General features: G+C 33.9%; 1 protein-coding gene across 6 annotated transcripts; it reads left to right on the forward strand.

Moving 5' to 3' along the window:
* Positions 1-1367: 1367 nt before the first annotated feature.
* Positions 1368-16478, forward strand: LOC105257463. Of its 6 annotated transcripts, none has more exons than XM_025413591.1 (20): positions 1368-1583; positions 4856-4984; positions 5676-5773; positions 6122-6383; positions 6614-6743; positions 6804-6955; positions 7211-7486; positions 8011-8322; positions 8723-8818; positions 9426-10245; positions 10414-10812; positions 11434-11615; positions 12380-12558; positions 12934-13082; positions 13991-14137; positions 14383-14472; positions 14778-15156; positions 15238-15407; positions 15555-15698; positions 15888-16478. In XM_025413591.1, exons 2-20 carry the CDS (start codon positions 4909-4911, stop codon positions 16093-16095), a joined length of 4269 nt encoding a protein of 1422 aa, XP_025269376.1. In that variant the 5' UTR covers positions 1368-1583; positions 4856-4908; the 3' UTR covers positions 16096-16478. The 6 variants fall into 6 exon arrangements, with proteins under 6 accessions (XP_025269376.1, XP_025269380.1, XP_025269378.1 ...); XM_025413595.1 differs by having other exon boundaries at positions 15591-15698; XM_025413593.1 differs by having other exon boundaries at positions 12934-13073.
* The last annotated feature ends 241 nt before the right edge of the window (positions 16479-16719 follow it).

Below are 16719 nucleotides of genomic sequence, written 5' to 3' on the forward strand. Positions count from 1 at the left end.
ACTCTAAGATTTATTATGTCCCTTTATTTTTCAATTACTTTCTGCAATATTTCAGACTCTGCGTCATTATTTGCTGTCCCTAGAGAAAAAGATATTTCTTAAGTACAATGTGTTCCCTGGGGACACAAGAAAAGACGTTCCGTAAAATAAGGAAAAGAAAAGAGTTTAAGATTGTTGTTAACATCGCAATTTATGAAAAGTTAAACACCTAATGCTGTTATTATTGAAAAAAACTTTGCATTTTATATTTATTAACTTCATTTATATTTCCTTTATAACATATATCTTTATTTATTTAATCTTTAACTAAAATATTTCTCTTATACGTCGAATCAGAAAAGAGAGATTTCTATTTATAAGATTTCTATTTAGTAAAATTGTTCAAGAGTTGTGTTTGTTTCATATTGTGTAAGACATTTTTACAAAAATTTGAAATTGTTAGATTTGAGACATGAAAAAATGTACATGATTCTTTCTCCACAATAATTAAAAATCAATAATAAAATATATCTGAATAAAATACAAAAAATTATAATACATCGAAAGGAATTAGGCTCGTTATATATTAAATAACACGACAAGAAAACTAGCGTCTACGATCCGATATTTTTCTCGTCTACGTCTCTTCAGGGGGGTAAAGAGGGTTTTATAGAATTTCTCAAAAATGAGAATCTATATCTTGATAAAATACACCAAGTAAAATATATGCATATGCCTAGTTCTCGTTTAAATTTCGCGTGCAATTAAAAGAATTTTTAGGCATTACCATCCGCTGTGGCTCGTAGACGCTAGTTTTTTTGTCGTGTTACAAAAAATTACACTCATAAAAATAATTTCCAATATTAATATGATAAACAGCAAGTTCTCGATATATATTAAAATGTCTGGTTACCTTCCAGTCGATCGTTGAGCGATTCGCTGCCTTCTGTCAACGATGATGGCGCGATCTCGTCCTGGTTGACCTCGACTGGGAATCTCTAATCCATGATTCCGCAACGAGTTAGCCTCGATAACGAGATAGAGAGAGAAAGAGCCATGTGTTGGCGCCGAGCCTGATCTGCAGCGTTCGTTGGGGCCCTTATACGACACACCATGCGTCGCCCGTTTTCCCGGATGGCCCCACGGAAACCGGACACACAATGGGTCCACTTCCGTTGCGCGCAAGGCCAGAAGTCGGACGTGGGGGCCCCTCCCGCGCACGTTATTCGCGTTCCCTGTATGGGCCCCCTATGGTCTATACACGGAGGCCATTCATCGGGAATGCACGATTTGCTCTTTTGCTGTTCTCTCTCCGCTTCCCAGGTATGTGCACAGGTATCTGCCCATTATTTCCACGCTTCCCGCCGATTTTGACCGTCAGTTTGATTACGGGTGCCACTCGCACCGCACGCGTGATATCGGCGTACACCCGCACGCCTTTTCTTCGCGCGATCAGGACGAACAGGACGAGGAACACAGCGGGAACCCATCCGCGACGATTTCTTCTTCGCTGTTCCTTTTTTTTAGCAGAATCACACTAGGCAGAAAAAGGATTTGTAAGAAAAAAAGCAGAACTCTCCAGGGGAGAGCTATCCATCATCGGGGTGAGATCTATTTTATTTTTTTGATTGATGAATTTTTGTTTCTTTATATGATTGGCAATCTCTCAAATTCAAATATGAGATGAGATCAAATTAATATTACGCGAATCAATTGTAATATTGTTTAATTTTAATTATAGTTCTTTGCAGTTTTTCTTTTTAAAAAAATTATTGTGCTAATTGAATCGCGCTCTTAAGAATTTTTTTTCTCATTTATAATTTTTAAGTTATTTCTTCCTGGAAAAGAATGTGTGCGCAAAATTGATTAATTATATAAAAAATTGATTTTAAAAAATGTAAAACTTTTAAATATATTCTCACGATAAATTTTTGATAAACACACGATGATCAATTATCAAATGATCATTAGGACACGATAATAAAAAAATAAATATTTTTTTTATAGAGCATTGTTCATACAATTGCGTAAGGAGAGGTACAATAATTGCTTGTACATGAGCGATTAGAATGCACTTGAAATCTTAATCAATTATTCTAATGATGCATTGCGTGGCAATTAACGCAAAATATGCTGTACACGTTTGTTTCTATCGCTATAATTATAATAATTCTCAGAAGATTGTTACACAATCATATGATGCAGGACGGATTTTCCGCGATCTTTATACAGTCACGCAATCACATTGCACTACGTTCTATAATAATTTTCTCAATGCCATTAGTAATTCTAGAAATACCCGCGTAGTCAAATCTTTGTACATTTTCACCTCACGCTCATTTTCGCGTCGCGCTCAAATTAAATTCGACGGAATTAGCGTTAGCAGATAATAATTTGTCGTTGCGTGCGAACGTTACATTAACATCAACGTCACACAACAATGGCCGAATTCATTCCCGGTTCGACACGAGTACGCACGCAACAATGCCATCCGCGTACCGAGTTCAAAGTACCACGACAATAGTTCCTGTGGTGGAAGCTCACAATAAAGCTATCACAGAAAGTAAGCTTTTAAAAAGGAGCAATTGCAAATTAAAACAATTTTGAGACTCTGGTTCTTATTTATCTATAGAAAAAAACATCTCTATTTGTCTAATTATCGAAAGAAAATAAATAAAAATAAATTTCTACGATTGATAAGTTCAAATTTTTTGTCTAAAAATCTTCACTATTGTATTACGCAGATGTGATTTATAATGATATAAAAAAAATATTTACGTAAAATGTTTACATTAAAAATATTTTACACGGGACATTTTGTAATTCAACATTTATTACATTTTTAATGTCTTCTTCTCCTGATGTTGAACACGGTTTTTATTAGAGAATAATTCATTCGTGTCTAATGACATATTTAATTATTCTTAATCCGAGTAATTTCCCGAAACGATTTGCATAGGATGAGCAGCGCGTAATAAATCCGGCGAGAGCAATTACAGAAATGTAATTTTGCACGTGTAACATTCCGCGAATTATAACGAACAAGCGCCATAATTTCCCTTCACGACCGATATTAACATGAGAATAAGCTTTTATATATGCGTTGTCGGTGACAGACGCAATTACCGGGGCGATAAACCGTAACGCGATTAATAAGCAGTTTCGCTGTATGGTGGACAACGATAGAACACAATCGGCGAACAAGCCACAGTCACACAGTAATTGGCATTCATCACGAACTGAAAATACAGCCGCACATCAGCGAGTAAACATAAATTAACCCCACAATAAAATCTTTACGTTATCATAAATATCTCATTATATGGCATCGCCATAAACAGTCGCTGAAACTACGCGCGGCTTTTATAAGCGGAAATTATAAGATAATATACATAAATTAATATTCAAATGAATTAATGTTTATATATGGTTACATATAATCTTATGAAAATTTATATATATTATCTCTATAAAATATATAATATTTATATACATATTATATTTTCAAATTTAAATCTCAAAAATAGATAATTAATTGCTATCTCATGGCTTAATTATTCATGTAGACTCAACTTCTTTATATTAAATATTTCTTAGTCCGAAAGAGTCAATAAAATATAATAGAAGATGAAATATAAAATATGACATAGAAAATAAAATATTAAATAAAATATTAAATAAAATATTAAATAAAATATTAAAATATAATAGAAAATACACTATTATAAAATATCGCGATTCTTTTATAACAATAATATAACAATAAACAATAAAAACTTCAAAAACGCAAAATTATATTTTGGAAGATATTATATCTGTATCTCGCCATTGATGGCGAAATCGAGAATCGCGTCGAGCGTGTAAAGATGACCCTCGTTCTTTCGTTTCCGATGATTGAACCTTTTTTTTTACAACAATCGCGATAACCGAACAGATAATGGAACCAGCTAATAATGTAATGTCTGAAAGTTGGAATCACGCTTCGTTGCCCTTACGGGCGTGTGCTGGTCCTTTGGCAGTCGCATATGTATTACGAGGGTGCGAGTGTGTGTAAAATGTTCAGGGTGAGCGCTCATCAGGAATCTCGTAAACTCTAGTATATACTGTCCCCGTGTATCTCGAACACATGGAAACGTCTGTCCATCGGCCAGAACAAATGATCCTCCCGCGTAGCTTTATCTTTATTTCGATTTTTCATGTCGTGTCGTATTTTTTTTCACGCGAAGAATAAAAACTGAGTATTTATTGTCTGTCTGTTATCTGTCCTGTCCTTCCCAGAACAAACATTTAAATGATTTCGAAACAGCTATCAAAAAAATTAATGATGTATGCATTAATATACATATACTAAACATAAATATATATATGTTAAATATATATTTTTTTCGATTAAATATGCAAAGGAACTTGCATATATGTTGTATACAATTTTTTTAAATTTTTATGTTTTTCCTTTGGCACGAAAAGTATCGGTATTTTTTCTTTGACATGACATTTATCTGATAGGAAAAGAAAAATATAGGTAGAAAGTAAGGTATCTTTGCGATAGTCTATCTTATAAATAATTCCAAGATCTCTTGCATTCTTAAATTTCAATGCAAAGCTGTCCTTTAGAGGAACATTTCTCTCTCTTGACATAAATTAAATTTCTTCCCTATTTTCAAAGTGAGAGCACATTTCTCGTCTGTTTCACAATTTCTACTATTCGTGAAACTTCACTGAGAATACAAAATAATTTAATATCATATTTTAATAACTCGTATTCAACAATGTGTATAAAAACGAAATTAAAAAATTTTAATGGTAATAACATTTTTCTAAAACGAAGAAATTTTTGTTCTTTCTTTTATATCAAATATTTAATTACTTATTTCAGATTTAACGATTGACATGTATACGGTATAATAATCGTTACATTTAAATATCGCAATGTGGAGAACTCATCGATCAATTTGCGTGCTGCCAATTATCTGGATATTCATTGTATTAAATTTGTTAATTAATGGTAAGTTTCAAATAATTTGAATATAATAATTCATAATTTCTCATTCAAATTGAAATCAGATATAGATTTTGTAAATACATTACATGTACATTACATGTACATTACAACATGTCGATTTCGATATATTTAGTTTTTCGAAAAAATTCAGAGAAATCAAAATTCTCTTTTAAATTTGATTAAGATTTGATTTGAAAAAAGATTTTAAATTTTATAAAAACACTTTTGATTGAAATACATTATTAAAATATAGTAAATGTTTATTAAATTGATAACATTTATTGACGAAAATCGTAAATTTTATTTAAATTTCAATTTTCTAAATCTTTTTTATTTACATGAGAATCGAATTTTAAAAATGTTATTTGGAATTCACATGCAGTTAAATACTTCAACAAACGAGCAAATCGCGAGATATAAGTGGAACGATGTACTTGCGAAATTGTTAGTTGGCATTGTGTCGCTATTCGTGTCACTTATGGCATGAAAATATCGCATTGATAAAAATCGAAGCACGCGCATTTGCTCGACTAGAGGAAGTAGCCTGAATTTTATGTGAAAAGGAAATAATAATCCTTTTTTTACGCGAGATAATATATAAATAATGAAATCATATGATATAATGAACATATGTATATCTGAGATCTGTCATTCGGTGACCGACAAACCGGCGTTAACGAGAAAACTATTACAGTTTCAGCGCAAACAATCGTTGGTTGCAATGGTGGTTTAGGTAGGGTTGTTTACGAGAGACTTCCAGATCAACAACTTCAAGGTTTCGACGATGATGTGGTAAGACTGTGTTCTGGAAATACTTCATTTTCTAAACTATCGTTTGGAAGTAGCATTTCAGCTTCTCAAATTTGCAATTTACTATTGTATAAAGAGAGTAAGAAATATTTTTAAATATTCATTATAAGCAGAGAATTACCTCCAATATTATAATATTATCTGTTTTATACTTTATCTGTTTTAATATTATCTGTTTTTTATGACAACTATAAGAGCAGTAATGAAATTTCTCACATATTTTAATTTCATCACTGCTCTTATAGTTGTTATAAAAAAAGTTCCTAAGTATAATCGTATCCGTGGTAAGAGACATATTATTTAATGTTAAAAAATTTCTATCTTCGACAGGTACGAGACTCGGCGGCTCCATTTAGGGTTCTGGAAAAGTGTCAAGACCTATGTCTGCGCGATAGAACGGCGACGAATAACTTGGTCCGCGCGTGTACAAGTTTTGACTTTCAACCTGGCAATAGAATTGCATCCTTCAGCGGCGCGGCCGAGTACGAGGAGAGTACTTGCTATTTAACGAGGGAACAGGCGCAGCCCGAGGGCATCGGAAATCTCATGCTCGTACCGAATAGCGTGCATTTTACCGAAGTGTGCCTGACGTGTAAGTTTCTGATTTTAAAAAAATGTCATCACGTCGCATTAATTAAAATTTGCTCGTCCTAAAAAAATTGAATGATTGTCGTTATTATAGGATAGAATTTGCAAACGAATAATTTTTCACAAAAATCTAGAAATCATTCTTGTTTGTGTTCAAAAATTTGGAATTTTTATAATTACGACTTACTTTTACTTATACGTTTTAGAAGTTAAGATTTTGTTTTTGATTGTCAGCTGATAGAATAGAGAGAGAATGCCCAAAACGTCGTTACGTATTTGAGAGGCATCCGAGAAAGAAGCTGAAGCTACCCTTAACGGATATTAAAGAAGTCAGTGCTGCGAACAGAACCGATTGTGAAGACAGGTATATACACGTGGAGATTAGAAGTGTAGAATATTTTACAAGAAATAATTTTCTGTTTAGGTGTCTTAATGAGTTCAGTTTCGTCTGCCGATCAGCGACGTACGATACTGCCTTGAGAAGTTGTTCTCTCAGTCGTTTTACAAGAAGAACTCATCCCGAATTACTAGAGGATGATCCGAATTCTGATTATCTGGAAAATACTTGCCTCAATGGTAAATTTTATCAGCATTTTTATATATATAATAAATAGTTATATATATATTCTTTCAAAGCTGTATGTATGTTTGAAAAATTTTCTTGTAATAATTAAAAAGAAAAAGAGAAAACACATAATATATTTAATATTATTAAAAAACATTAAATGCATTTTAATCAATATTAAACATGTCAAGAAATATTACAAGTAATATTTTAATCATATATTTGTATATCCAAATAAAAATAAATATTTTTTAAATTTTGATTAGCCGAACGACGATGTGATGGCCTCGCCGTGTTTGTTAAAGAAGAAAATAAACGTTTACGTGGTCCCTTTGAGGTAGATATTTACACAAACCTCACTTTGGACGAGTGTCAAGCGCTATGTCTTAGAGCAGAGATATATTTCTGCCGAAGCGTCGAGTTCGACGAGCAAACTCGGCAGTGTGTTATATCTGAGGAAGATTCGGTTTCACAAAAGGACGACATTGGCATCAGTAGCAGTCCTAGCCATCACTTTTATGATCTCGTCTGTTTAGATAATCGTAAGTTTATGCAAACTTTTAATTTTATTATTTAATATTAGTTTGTTTCATCTGTTTCTGTTTTAGCATGCGAAAATTTATCATATCATACATATAATATTTGATAGATGTTGTATAATAAATAGATAAAAATTAGACAATAATAACAATATAGTATTATTTATAATAAAATAAAGAAAAATTAAGTTTTATGTTTCAGAGAATTAATCTTCTATTAAATTCTCCATTTTCTTTTAGTTTATTACACCGAAATTTTAATTTACTAAATTTTACTAATCGCTAAATTTTATATAAATTTACTAATTTGACTAACTTGGTTCTGGCGAACAATAAAAATTTAATTAAACGCATATCTAATAAACGCAGTTCTATTAAAATTGTATAATACACGAATTAATCATGCAAAGTTAATGAATTAGAAAGACTTCTACACATGCTATTGTATGCAACAGGGTGTAAAATTAAATAATGATGGTCCATTGGTGATTCACAATTCGTTATCAATGCTCACTTACGAAACGTAGATCCGTCCGTAGCGCGCGGTTCCGAATATCCGGACAGCAGCTCGTCGTCCCACCTCTTCTCTGACGGTCGACGTCCAGACACGGCCTTCCAGCGTTACCGGAACTCGCGTCTGAGCGGTGAGTTTCATTCGGAGATTACTGGCCGCAGCCTCAGCGAATGTCTTGACGAGTGTCTCCGGCAAACGAGCTTCCAATGTCGCAGCGCCGTTTACTCCGAGCATTATCACACCTGTCGATTGAGCCGATTCAATCAGCGAGATGGTCACAGGATTATCTACGATGCTGATTACGATTATTACGAGAATCTCATGCGTAAGTATCGATCCTCATCAATCACGAAATGTCAAGCCATAGACAATTTCTGAGTACTTTATACTTCTCGTAATAATCCTTTCTGATGACGCGCAAGAATTCAGCAAGCAATTAACATACTTAAAATAATAAATTAATAAATAAAAATGGTAATAATAAAAAATAAGTTTGTATATATATATATATATATATATATATATATATATATATATTTGATTTTGCTCTTTGCCTTAAAATTTAACCATCATCCTTGACATACCGTAATGTCAGTTGATAGATTGATCTATATCACTGCACAATCGCATTGTATCTTTCGCGACTTTTTTGGATTTCTTTGGATAAAGAATCATGTCGTATATATGTGTTTAATATTTAATATAACAACACATTGTGTCGACAGATCAATATCTAGACGGCGATCGAGATGGTCCTGGATACAGACCGGATCCTCTGGGACAGGACACAAACTTTGGACGACCCTCTTTAGGAAGACCGGGTTAGAATTGTTTTATTAATTCAACATATTATGCGTCAACGTCGTATAAAGTCGCTCATTTATTAATAAAATTACTCAATCACATTAGTTGCTTTAATGAGATAAGAAATCTTGAATACACATATGACACGTCTGTTGGACGTGGTGGTAAACGCACATCGCATGTTGAAATAACCTTGTGAATTTAATATATATTTGTTAGAATATTGAAGCTAATCATGAATTTAAATTGCATTCATATTATATTTAGCGCCAAGTGTAATTATAAATTTCAAATTTTATTTTGTCTATTATGATTGCATTCAATCTTAATAAAATCAAGCAAGCACGTGTTTAACGCCAATGCTTATAATTTTTTATTATTTATCTATTCATTATGAAAAGCTCCTATTATTTAAAAGTATAAAATATTTTATATATATATGATCATATAATAAGATTTCGATAAAGAATTTTTTCTTTCTCCATTTCTCTCTCTCTCTCTCTCTCTCTCTCTCTCTCTCTCTCTCTCTCTCTCTCCCTCCCTCCCCTCTCTCTCTCTCTCTCTCTCATTAATAAATATAAATATTACTGAAAAATATAATTGTTAAATAAATGTTATCTTTAGGATACCCGGACGATTATGATAAAGGATACTCCAGCAGCGTCAAACCGGATCGTTATCCCGATCGTTATCCAGATCGTATCCCAGATCGTATTCCAGATCGTTATCCAGATCGTTATCCAGATCGATACCCAGATCGCTATCCAGATCGTTACCCCGATCGATACCCCGACCGTTATCCCGATCGTCGTCCTTTAGACGACAGGTATCCGGACATCAGATATCCTGGACAATTCCCTTCGAGCGATTCGGACAATTATCCAGACCGATACCCTGTCGGCGATCGATATCCCGATAAATATCCTGCTGGAGATCGTTATCCCACAGGAGATCGTTATCCTACAGGAGATCGTTATCCCGCAGGAGATCGTTATCCCGCAGGAGATCGTTATCCCATAGGAGATCGTTATCCCACAGGAGATCGTTATCCCACAGGAGATCGTTATCCTTCTTCTGATCGTTATCCAGTTGGAGACCGTTATCCAATTTCAGATCGGTATCCGATTTCCGATCGATATCCCATTAGAGGAGGAGATCGTCATCCTATCGGCAGCGATAGATATCCTACACCCGATTCCGGAACATTAGACAGATATCCTGTGAATGGCCGATATCCTGTAATACACGGTGTTCGATATCCATCAACTCCGAGTCGGTATCCCGTCGACGTCAGCGATCGATACCCAAATATGATCGATCGTTATCCTCTCTCAGAAGATCCTCAGGTGGATCGATATCCTTCGGCATTAGGTGGCGATCGAATCCCAATTGATCGGTATCCAGCCACTGGCAGATATCCTGACAAGGATCCCTATGCTAATCGGTGAGTTGTGAAACTAAACACAATTATATGTATAATAATATGAAACATCAATATTTTTAATTTCATACATATTTTAATTCTTAACTATTTTTGCATTAAGAATTTTTATTTTGAAGACACAAATTTCACAATGGTGTAAAAACATTGATAATTTGAATCAATAAATAGCAGGTATCCGCCGCCAGGACACGGAACGTATTCGCACGGATTCGTCGATGACGGTCGCGGTCCTCAAAGCTATGGTCCCGAGCCGCGTCCTCAATATGGTGGCGGACCTTATGGTCCAGCTGCGCGACCCGCTGGAGGCTACGGTGGCGATGGCGGTGGAATCGTGGGTGGCGGATATATAGGCGAAGGTGGTGTGTATAACTCTCGTCCGTTTGGTACCGCCGGCGGACCCATCATAGGCAGACCTCCGTTAATATCCAGATGCGATGAGCAAGATAACTTTAGACAAGTTGGACCTCACACTAGGGTGCGAAAGCCATTTGTCAGACGATATACCACTGCATCATCGCTAGCTCAGTGCGAGAGAGAATGTGCCGATGCTAGAGACTTCGTTTGCAGGTAATGATAATGAACGAATTTATAGAAATAATGAATGGCTAAAATTGTGGAGGGTAATTTATATTAATATTTATTTATTATACCGAATGTGTAGGTTGTTGTCCCGAATATTTGAATTAAAATATTTCTTTGTTATAGAGATAAAATAAAAAGAGATAAAATTTTCTTTTTTATGTTTTTATATAATTTAGAGGAAAAGAAAAAATAAAATATATCTTGATATTTTTTTACATAAAATGAGTTATTTTTGAAATAACAAAATAGATGATTCGAGTCAGTATACTTTGCAATAACGATATGGTGGTAATAATTATCAGATATATAAATTTTTCTAAAAATTGTAAAATAATTAAAGTAGATAGAAGATAGAAGAGTGATCTTTTTACATAAAATCGAATTCAACTATCGAACATATGAAACAGAAAAATATAATCAATTTTATAAAAGAAAAAAATTTTACAAGAATGATGTAATTATACAACATCATGGTGAAATGTAAAATTTCCATTAATTTACAAGATGTCTATCGAGGGAGCTTGAGATTGAATTACGAATGATCCGACAACGTTTGTTTGCGCAATCGATTGGACGATGCTCGCAAATTCCCAATGTCATTTGCAGATCCTTCAATTACCGGCCCTATGCCGCACCTTACGGGGCCGAGAGGGACAATTGCGAGCTCAGCGACCGGGACTCCAGGGACATGGAGATGGGCAGCCCAGTTTATTACGACACAGGCTCCGACTACGACTTCTACGAGAGAAACAACGGTCGCCAAGGCGTAGATGGGGAATGTCTGGACGGTAAGCGCCCAGTCCGTCCATAGGGCGCTGATTACAAGAATTGGGAAATGCGCTCGTGCACGTTAGAAATCAAGATAACATTTTTTTCGAATGAAATTTGTGCTCGAGAGAAAAAGATAATATAATCTCCAAACTTAGAATAAAATCTGCAAACTTACATTTAAATTTATGCTTTCGTAAAATTTTTATCGAGCTTATCATAAAGAATAATTTATTCTGGTTTCGATAAGATTCCACCTATGAATTATTTTTCAATAATGAAGATGCACATTAATAATTAATGTATGTATATATAATATTGCACTATTGTATCGCGCATTATTTCACTTTTATGAAATAAATCTAATGTTGTTTTTTTTTATTTTAATACTTCTTTTCCTTCAAATATCTCGCACATTGCATGTGTGCAATCAATCATACTATCAAAACCTACACATTAATCCAAATTCGAAAATCGATATGACACACTTTTATGACTACCTTTAATTTCCCATTTCTTCCCAATAATTTAATAACTTTTTAACAACAATAAATTATAGTGTATTAACTGCGTTTTTAACACTGATTTTTAATATCATCAAATTTGTCTTTTCTGCATTTGCGAGCTCGCAGATTTTATCATATCTTCTTTTGCCTTCAGTATTTTTTCACTAACGCTAATTTCGGTTTAATTAACTTTAGTTTAATTAACATGGTACTTCTCTTGGATCGATTTCCCGGAAACTACGCTCCTGCCAATAAATTGCACTTTGTTACGCTTCTAGTGAGTCAAGTCTGTAGCGAGGATGGGATGGAATTTACTCTGAGAACACCGGAGGGATTCATTGGACGAATTTACACATACGGATACTACGATCGGTGCTTCTTCCGTGGAAATGGCGGGACTGTGAATGTGCTTCGTATCAGCGGACCACAAGGATACCCCGAGTGCGGCACGCAGAGAGTAAGAATGGCAATTTCCTGTTAACAACTTGGTCTACAAGTAATCTCAGATTTAATTTGAGCTAAAAACTTTTGCCCCATACATATTCAATGTCATTCAACATCAAACAAACTTCGAACTTCTCATAAATTGCTCTACGTCTGAAATTATTTTAGTTTCAATTTTCTACTTGATTCTTTTAATTAGATATTTGAATATGTACCAAAATAAAATTCTTGTAACAACAATTTTTTCTCCTAAATTTTAACTAATTTCTTCAAAATTTTAATTGATAAATTACTCATGTTTTTGTAGTTGTTTATGAGAAAACGTTAATGTTTAGTGTAACTATAAACGCAATAAACATTTTGAAATGGGAGACACGAATGCTTGCAGTACGGCGATACGATGACAAACATCGTGGTGGTGCAATTTTCGGACTATGTGCAAACCGGACGAGATAAGCGATTCAATCTGACGTGCCTATTTCGAGGACCTGGCGAGGCTGTCGTCACATCCGGCTACATCGGTGCCGGGTATGCCAGGTCATATCGATCGAGAGGTCGTGTCTTGCACCGAGAGTACGATCTTTAACGAGTTAAAATGTCGTAGATGCGTACTTTCTGGTGATGTACATTCGATTAAGTCTCAATGAGATCATATCGAGAAATACATTTTTGAATTATTATACATTTTTAAATAATTAAATAATTTTTAATAATATTCTTCATTATCCGCGCACGCCTATAACACTGTTAAACTGTATTTTTTATTTACGAGACTATTCTGTGATTTCTGTACAAAATAACATTTCAAACCAAGAATTTCTTTATTTTTATAACATTAAACAAATGTTACGATATTGTTGTAAAGTTATTTTCTTCTTGCTTGTTAATTGTTTTATATTAATATAAATCCATATGTAATACTTATTTGCGGATAAAACGCTCCGCCTTTCATGGGCAAGAATATCCGTATACAGGTGCAAGCACGTTCGTGTAATTTCCTTTATCACATGTATAATCCGAAATATCATTCGGAAATATCACGCATGTTCTATCTTTTGTACATAATATTGCCCTCTCTCTTTTATATTATATTATACATAACAAATCCTATATTTATGCTAATCATCATTTGTTGAAATAATTATAATTTATTAATTGATATTGCAAACTTTTTTTTATATTATTAATTATAGCATACTCGCAATCTCGATTACTTTATTTGAAAGAAATATGAAAGTTTAACATCTGATTGCATAAAATTGAAAAATAATTTACGTTATATACACGTCAATTAGTAAAATTAAAATTTAAAAACGCAAACTAATTAAAGCACCGATTTATGACATCAGCTTCACTTTTCGCTCGGGCGTGTATCTCTCTTTTTTCACATTATTTAATAACTTCCACTTCCAATTTTACTAATGGGACTCGTACATGCTGTGCAGATCAGGGTCTCCCATCCCCATTGAATACCTCCCAGCGGAAAACACCCTAAGTTCCAAAGTACGCTTGATGATTCTTTATCAAGGTAGACCTACGACCACTATCGCTGTTGGTGACCCTCTTACTTTCAGACTTGAAGCTCAGGACGGGTAATCATTGTTCATTTCGTTACAATTATATACAAGAAAATCGATTAAATAAGTTATAGTCAAAATTAAGTTATTTAATTTAAAAAAAAATAAAATTACTAGAGAGAGATAAAAATCGCATGACATGTTTCATCACTTTTATATCATTATTTGCTCGACTTTGAAATTAATTTTTGAACATATAATTTGAAGTATTCGAAATACAATTACACGGTTCAGATTTTAATAATTATTATTTTTCATAGATACAATTACGTAACAGATATATTTGCTACCAATGTTATTGCAAGAGATCCCTATTCTGGTAGAAGCGTTCAACTGATAGACAGATACGGGTAAGAAAGACAAATATCTTAAAGTTCTCTAAACAAATATAATTTTTACACAAAGAACGAGAGATGTTAATTGTGCACATAAAATTATACTACACAAAAAAAGTGCCATTAATATTATATATTATCCACATTGAAGTCTAAAATGTAATATCATATATCTCTATTGGTTTTTACACTTTGGCTGTTTTTCGAGATCGCGGATATTCAAACATACATGTACAATAACTAAATAAATTACATTTAATAAATTAAATCACCCTCGAGGAAATTTCGCACGCGCATAACTCCAACGGAAATTTCTGCAGCTGTCCAGTGGACAACTACGTGTTTCCGGGATTGGATCGCCTTCGTGACGGCGACAGCCTCGAGGCCCGCTTTAACGCCTTCAAAATACCCGAATCAAATTTCCTGGTGTTCGAGGCGAACGTACGAACGTGCCGTGATGGCTGCCAACCGGCGTATTGCTCCGGTGGTACCGGTAGAAGCGAACCGTCCTTCGGCAGACGGCGAAGGGACGCAAGTAATGATACGGTAGCGGATGAGAACGAAATGTCACCGATAACCGTGATGGACGGTGGTACCGAGAATGCGTCAACGATTCTTAACGCGACCGGCATCGTGGGCGATGAACCCGAGAACGAAGAGGACAAGGAAGAGGAAGAGCATGTCAGAGAAATGATAGAGGTAGATAGTTTTCATTTCATAGAAGAAATAAGAAGAGATGCTTTCCTTCTACGATCAATAACGCTATCCGTATTTTGATAGGTTCTCGATTCGAGAATGGACATTGAAGATGAAACTGTCGTCGAAAGACAAACCAAGATCTCGGAAAATATTTGTATAACACAAAATGAATATTACGGATTAGTTACAGCAGTGGGAATCCTCGTCGTTCTCTTGGCGTCCGTCGTTTTTTTGTCTATGCTCGTTTACAGGTAAAAATTACATGTCACCTCTAAAAATTGGAATTAACGTATCATTATTTTTAAAGAGAAATGATTTAAAAAAATATAAAAATAAAATTTCTTGAGTTTTTATCTTTTCTATCTATTAAGCAAATTTAAAGTGATTCATTATTTCAGAAAATACGTTTATTCTGTGATCATGAAAAATCGTAGACTCGACAAAACCTGCAACCGCAGCAATCATTCCGATGAGCCGTACAGCAGCCGAGTCAACAACTTTTCTTTCATGAGGACAGGTCTTCAGAAACCATTTCAGGCCTCGTAAGTGATTAAACTGTCAGCATTTTTAATAGCAAATTATCAAAAAATATTATAAATACATTTGCTAAATTTTTGAGCTATAATTAGCTAGCTTTATAATTATATATTTTTTATAGTTATAATTATACTATTTTCCAATTAAAAGTTTAATTTGTACTATAGAATTATATAATAATCGTGTTTAATTAGATCGATTTCGAGATCAATGAGCAACGCCATCAGCCAACGTTTTGCCTCGTCGTCTACAGCTCTGGAAGGTGCTGTGGGATTATCTACTGGACGACGTACCGGTTTTGATCCGAGCGAACCAATCTATACCGATCCGTCACTCTTTGAGGTCACCCGTTGCTCGAACACCGCGAAATCGACCCTCAACGACAACTTTCATCTTATGTAGAACAAATCAAGAAGATCGATCTTAAAATTGCATATATATGCTATCCTCGCTCTATTTATTTACTTTAGCAAACGTTATGAAATCGACTAACGAATCCGCGATAATTCAGTATCCATTACTATTACGACCTATATATTCTGTCACTAGTCAATACTAACACTGCCAATTTCACTGCTGATGATCAAGCTATCAAGCACTTATCGATGAATGTTCAAATGAATTTCAAATATCTAGATCGATTTTCATTATCTCATACATCAAATGGATAATTTAATTTAGAATCTATATCTTTTTTATATACGTAACATGAACACTGTAGCAGTTAAAAATATCGTTTTACAAAGATATTCCCTAAAATGCTTCAAAAATATCAATAATAATGTATTTTTTTAAATAACATTCCAAAATGACCGCAAAATAGCTTTCCATAATATAGATGTTTAAATTTGAAATAATCAAGAATATTTTAAGACACGCGGGCAAAGAAAACTCGTAGTAATATCTTTAATTCTACGACAATATGATAGGACGATAAATTCATCGTACATGTGTTGTAGAATCAAATTTTTACAAAGCTGTATCTTTTTCATATAAAGAAATAAGATTCTCTACTTTTTTATCTAA

This window comes from Camponotus floridanus, unplaced genomic scaffold (assembly GCF_003227725.1).
Source record: "Camponotus floridanus strain SB8 unplaced genomic scaffold, Cflo_v7.5 scaffold69, whole genome shotgun sequence".
NCBI lineage: Eukaryota > Metazoa > Arthropoda > Insecta > Hymenoptera > Formicidae > Camponotus > Camponotus floridanus.

What these genes read in the sequence shown, in the direction of transcription:
- LOC105257463 (XM_025413591.1), top strand. Translation starts at nt 4,909, where the DNA reads ATGTGGAGAACTCATCGATCAATTTGCGTGCTGCCAATTATCTGGATA. An exon ending in AGAACCGATTGTGAAGACAG is followed by an intron (nt 6,744 to 6,803) that starts GTATATACACGT and finishes TTTTCTGTTTAG; the next exon opens with GTGTCTTAATGAGTTCAGTT. An exon ending in GGAAAATACTTGCCTCAATG is followed by an intron (nt 6,956 to 7,210) that starts GTAAATTTTATC and finishes AATTTTGATTAG; the next exon opens with CCGAACGACGATGTGATGGC.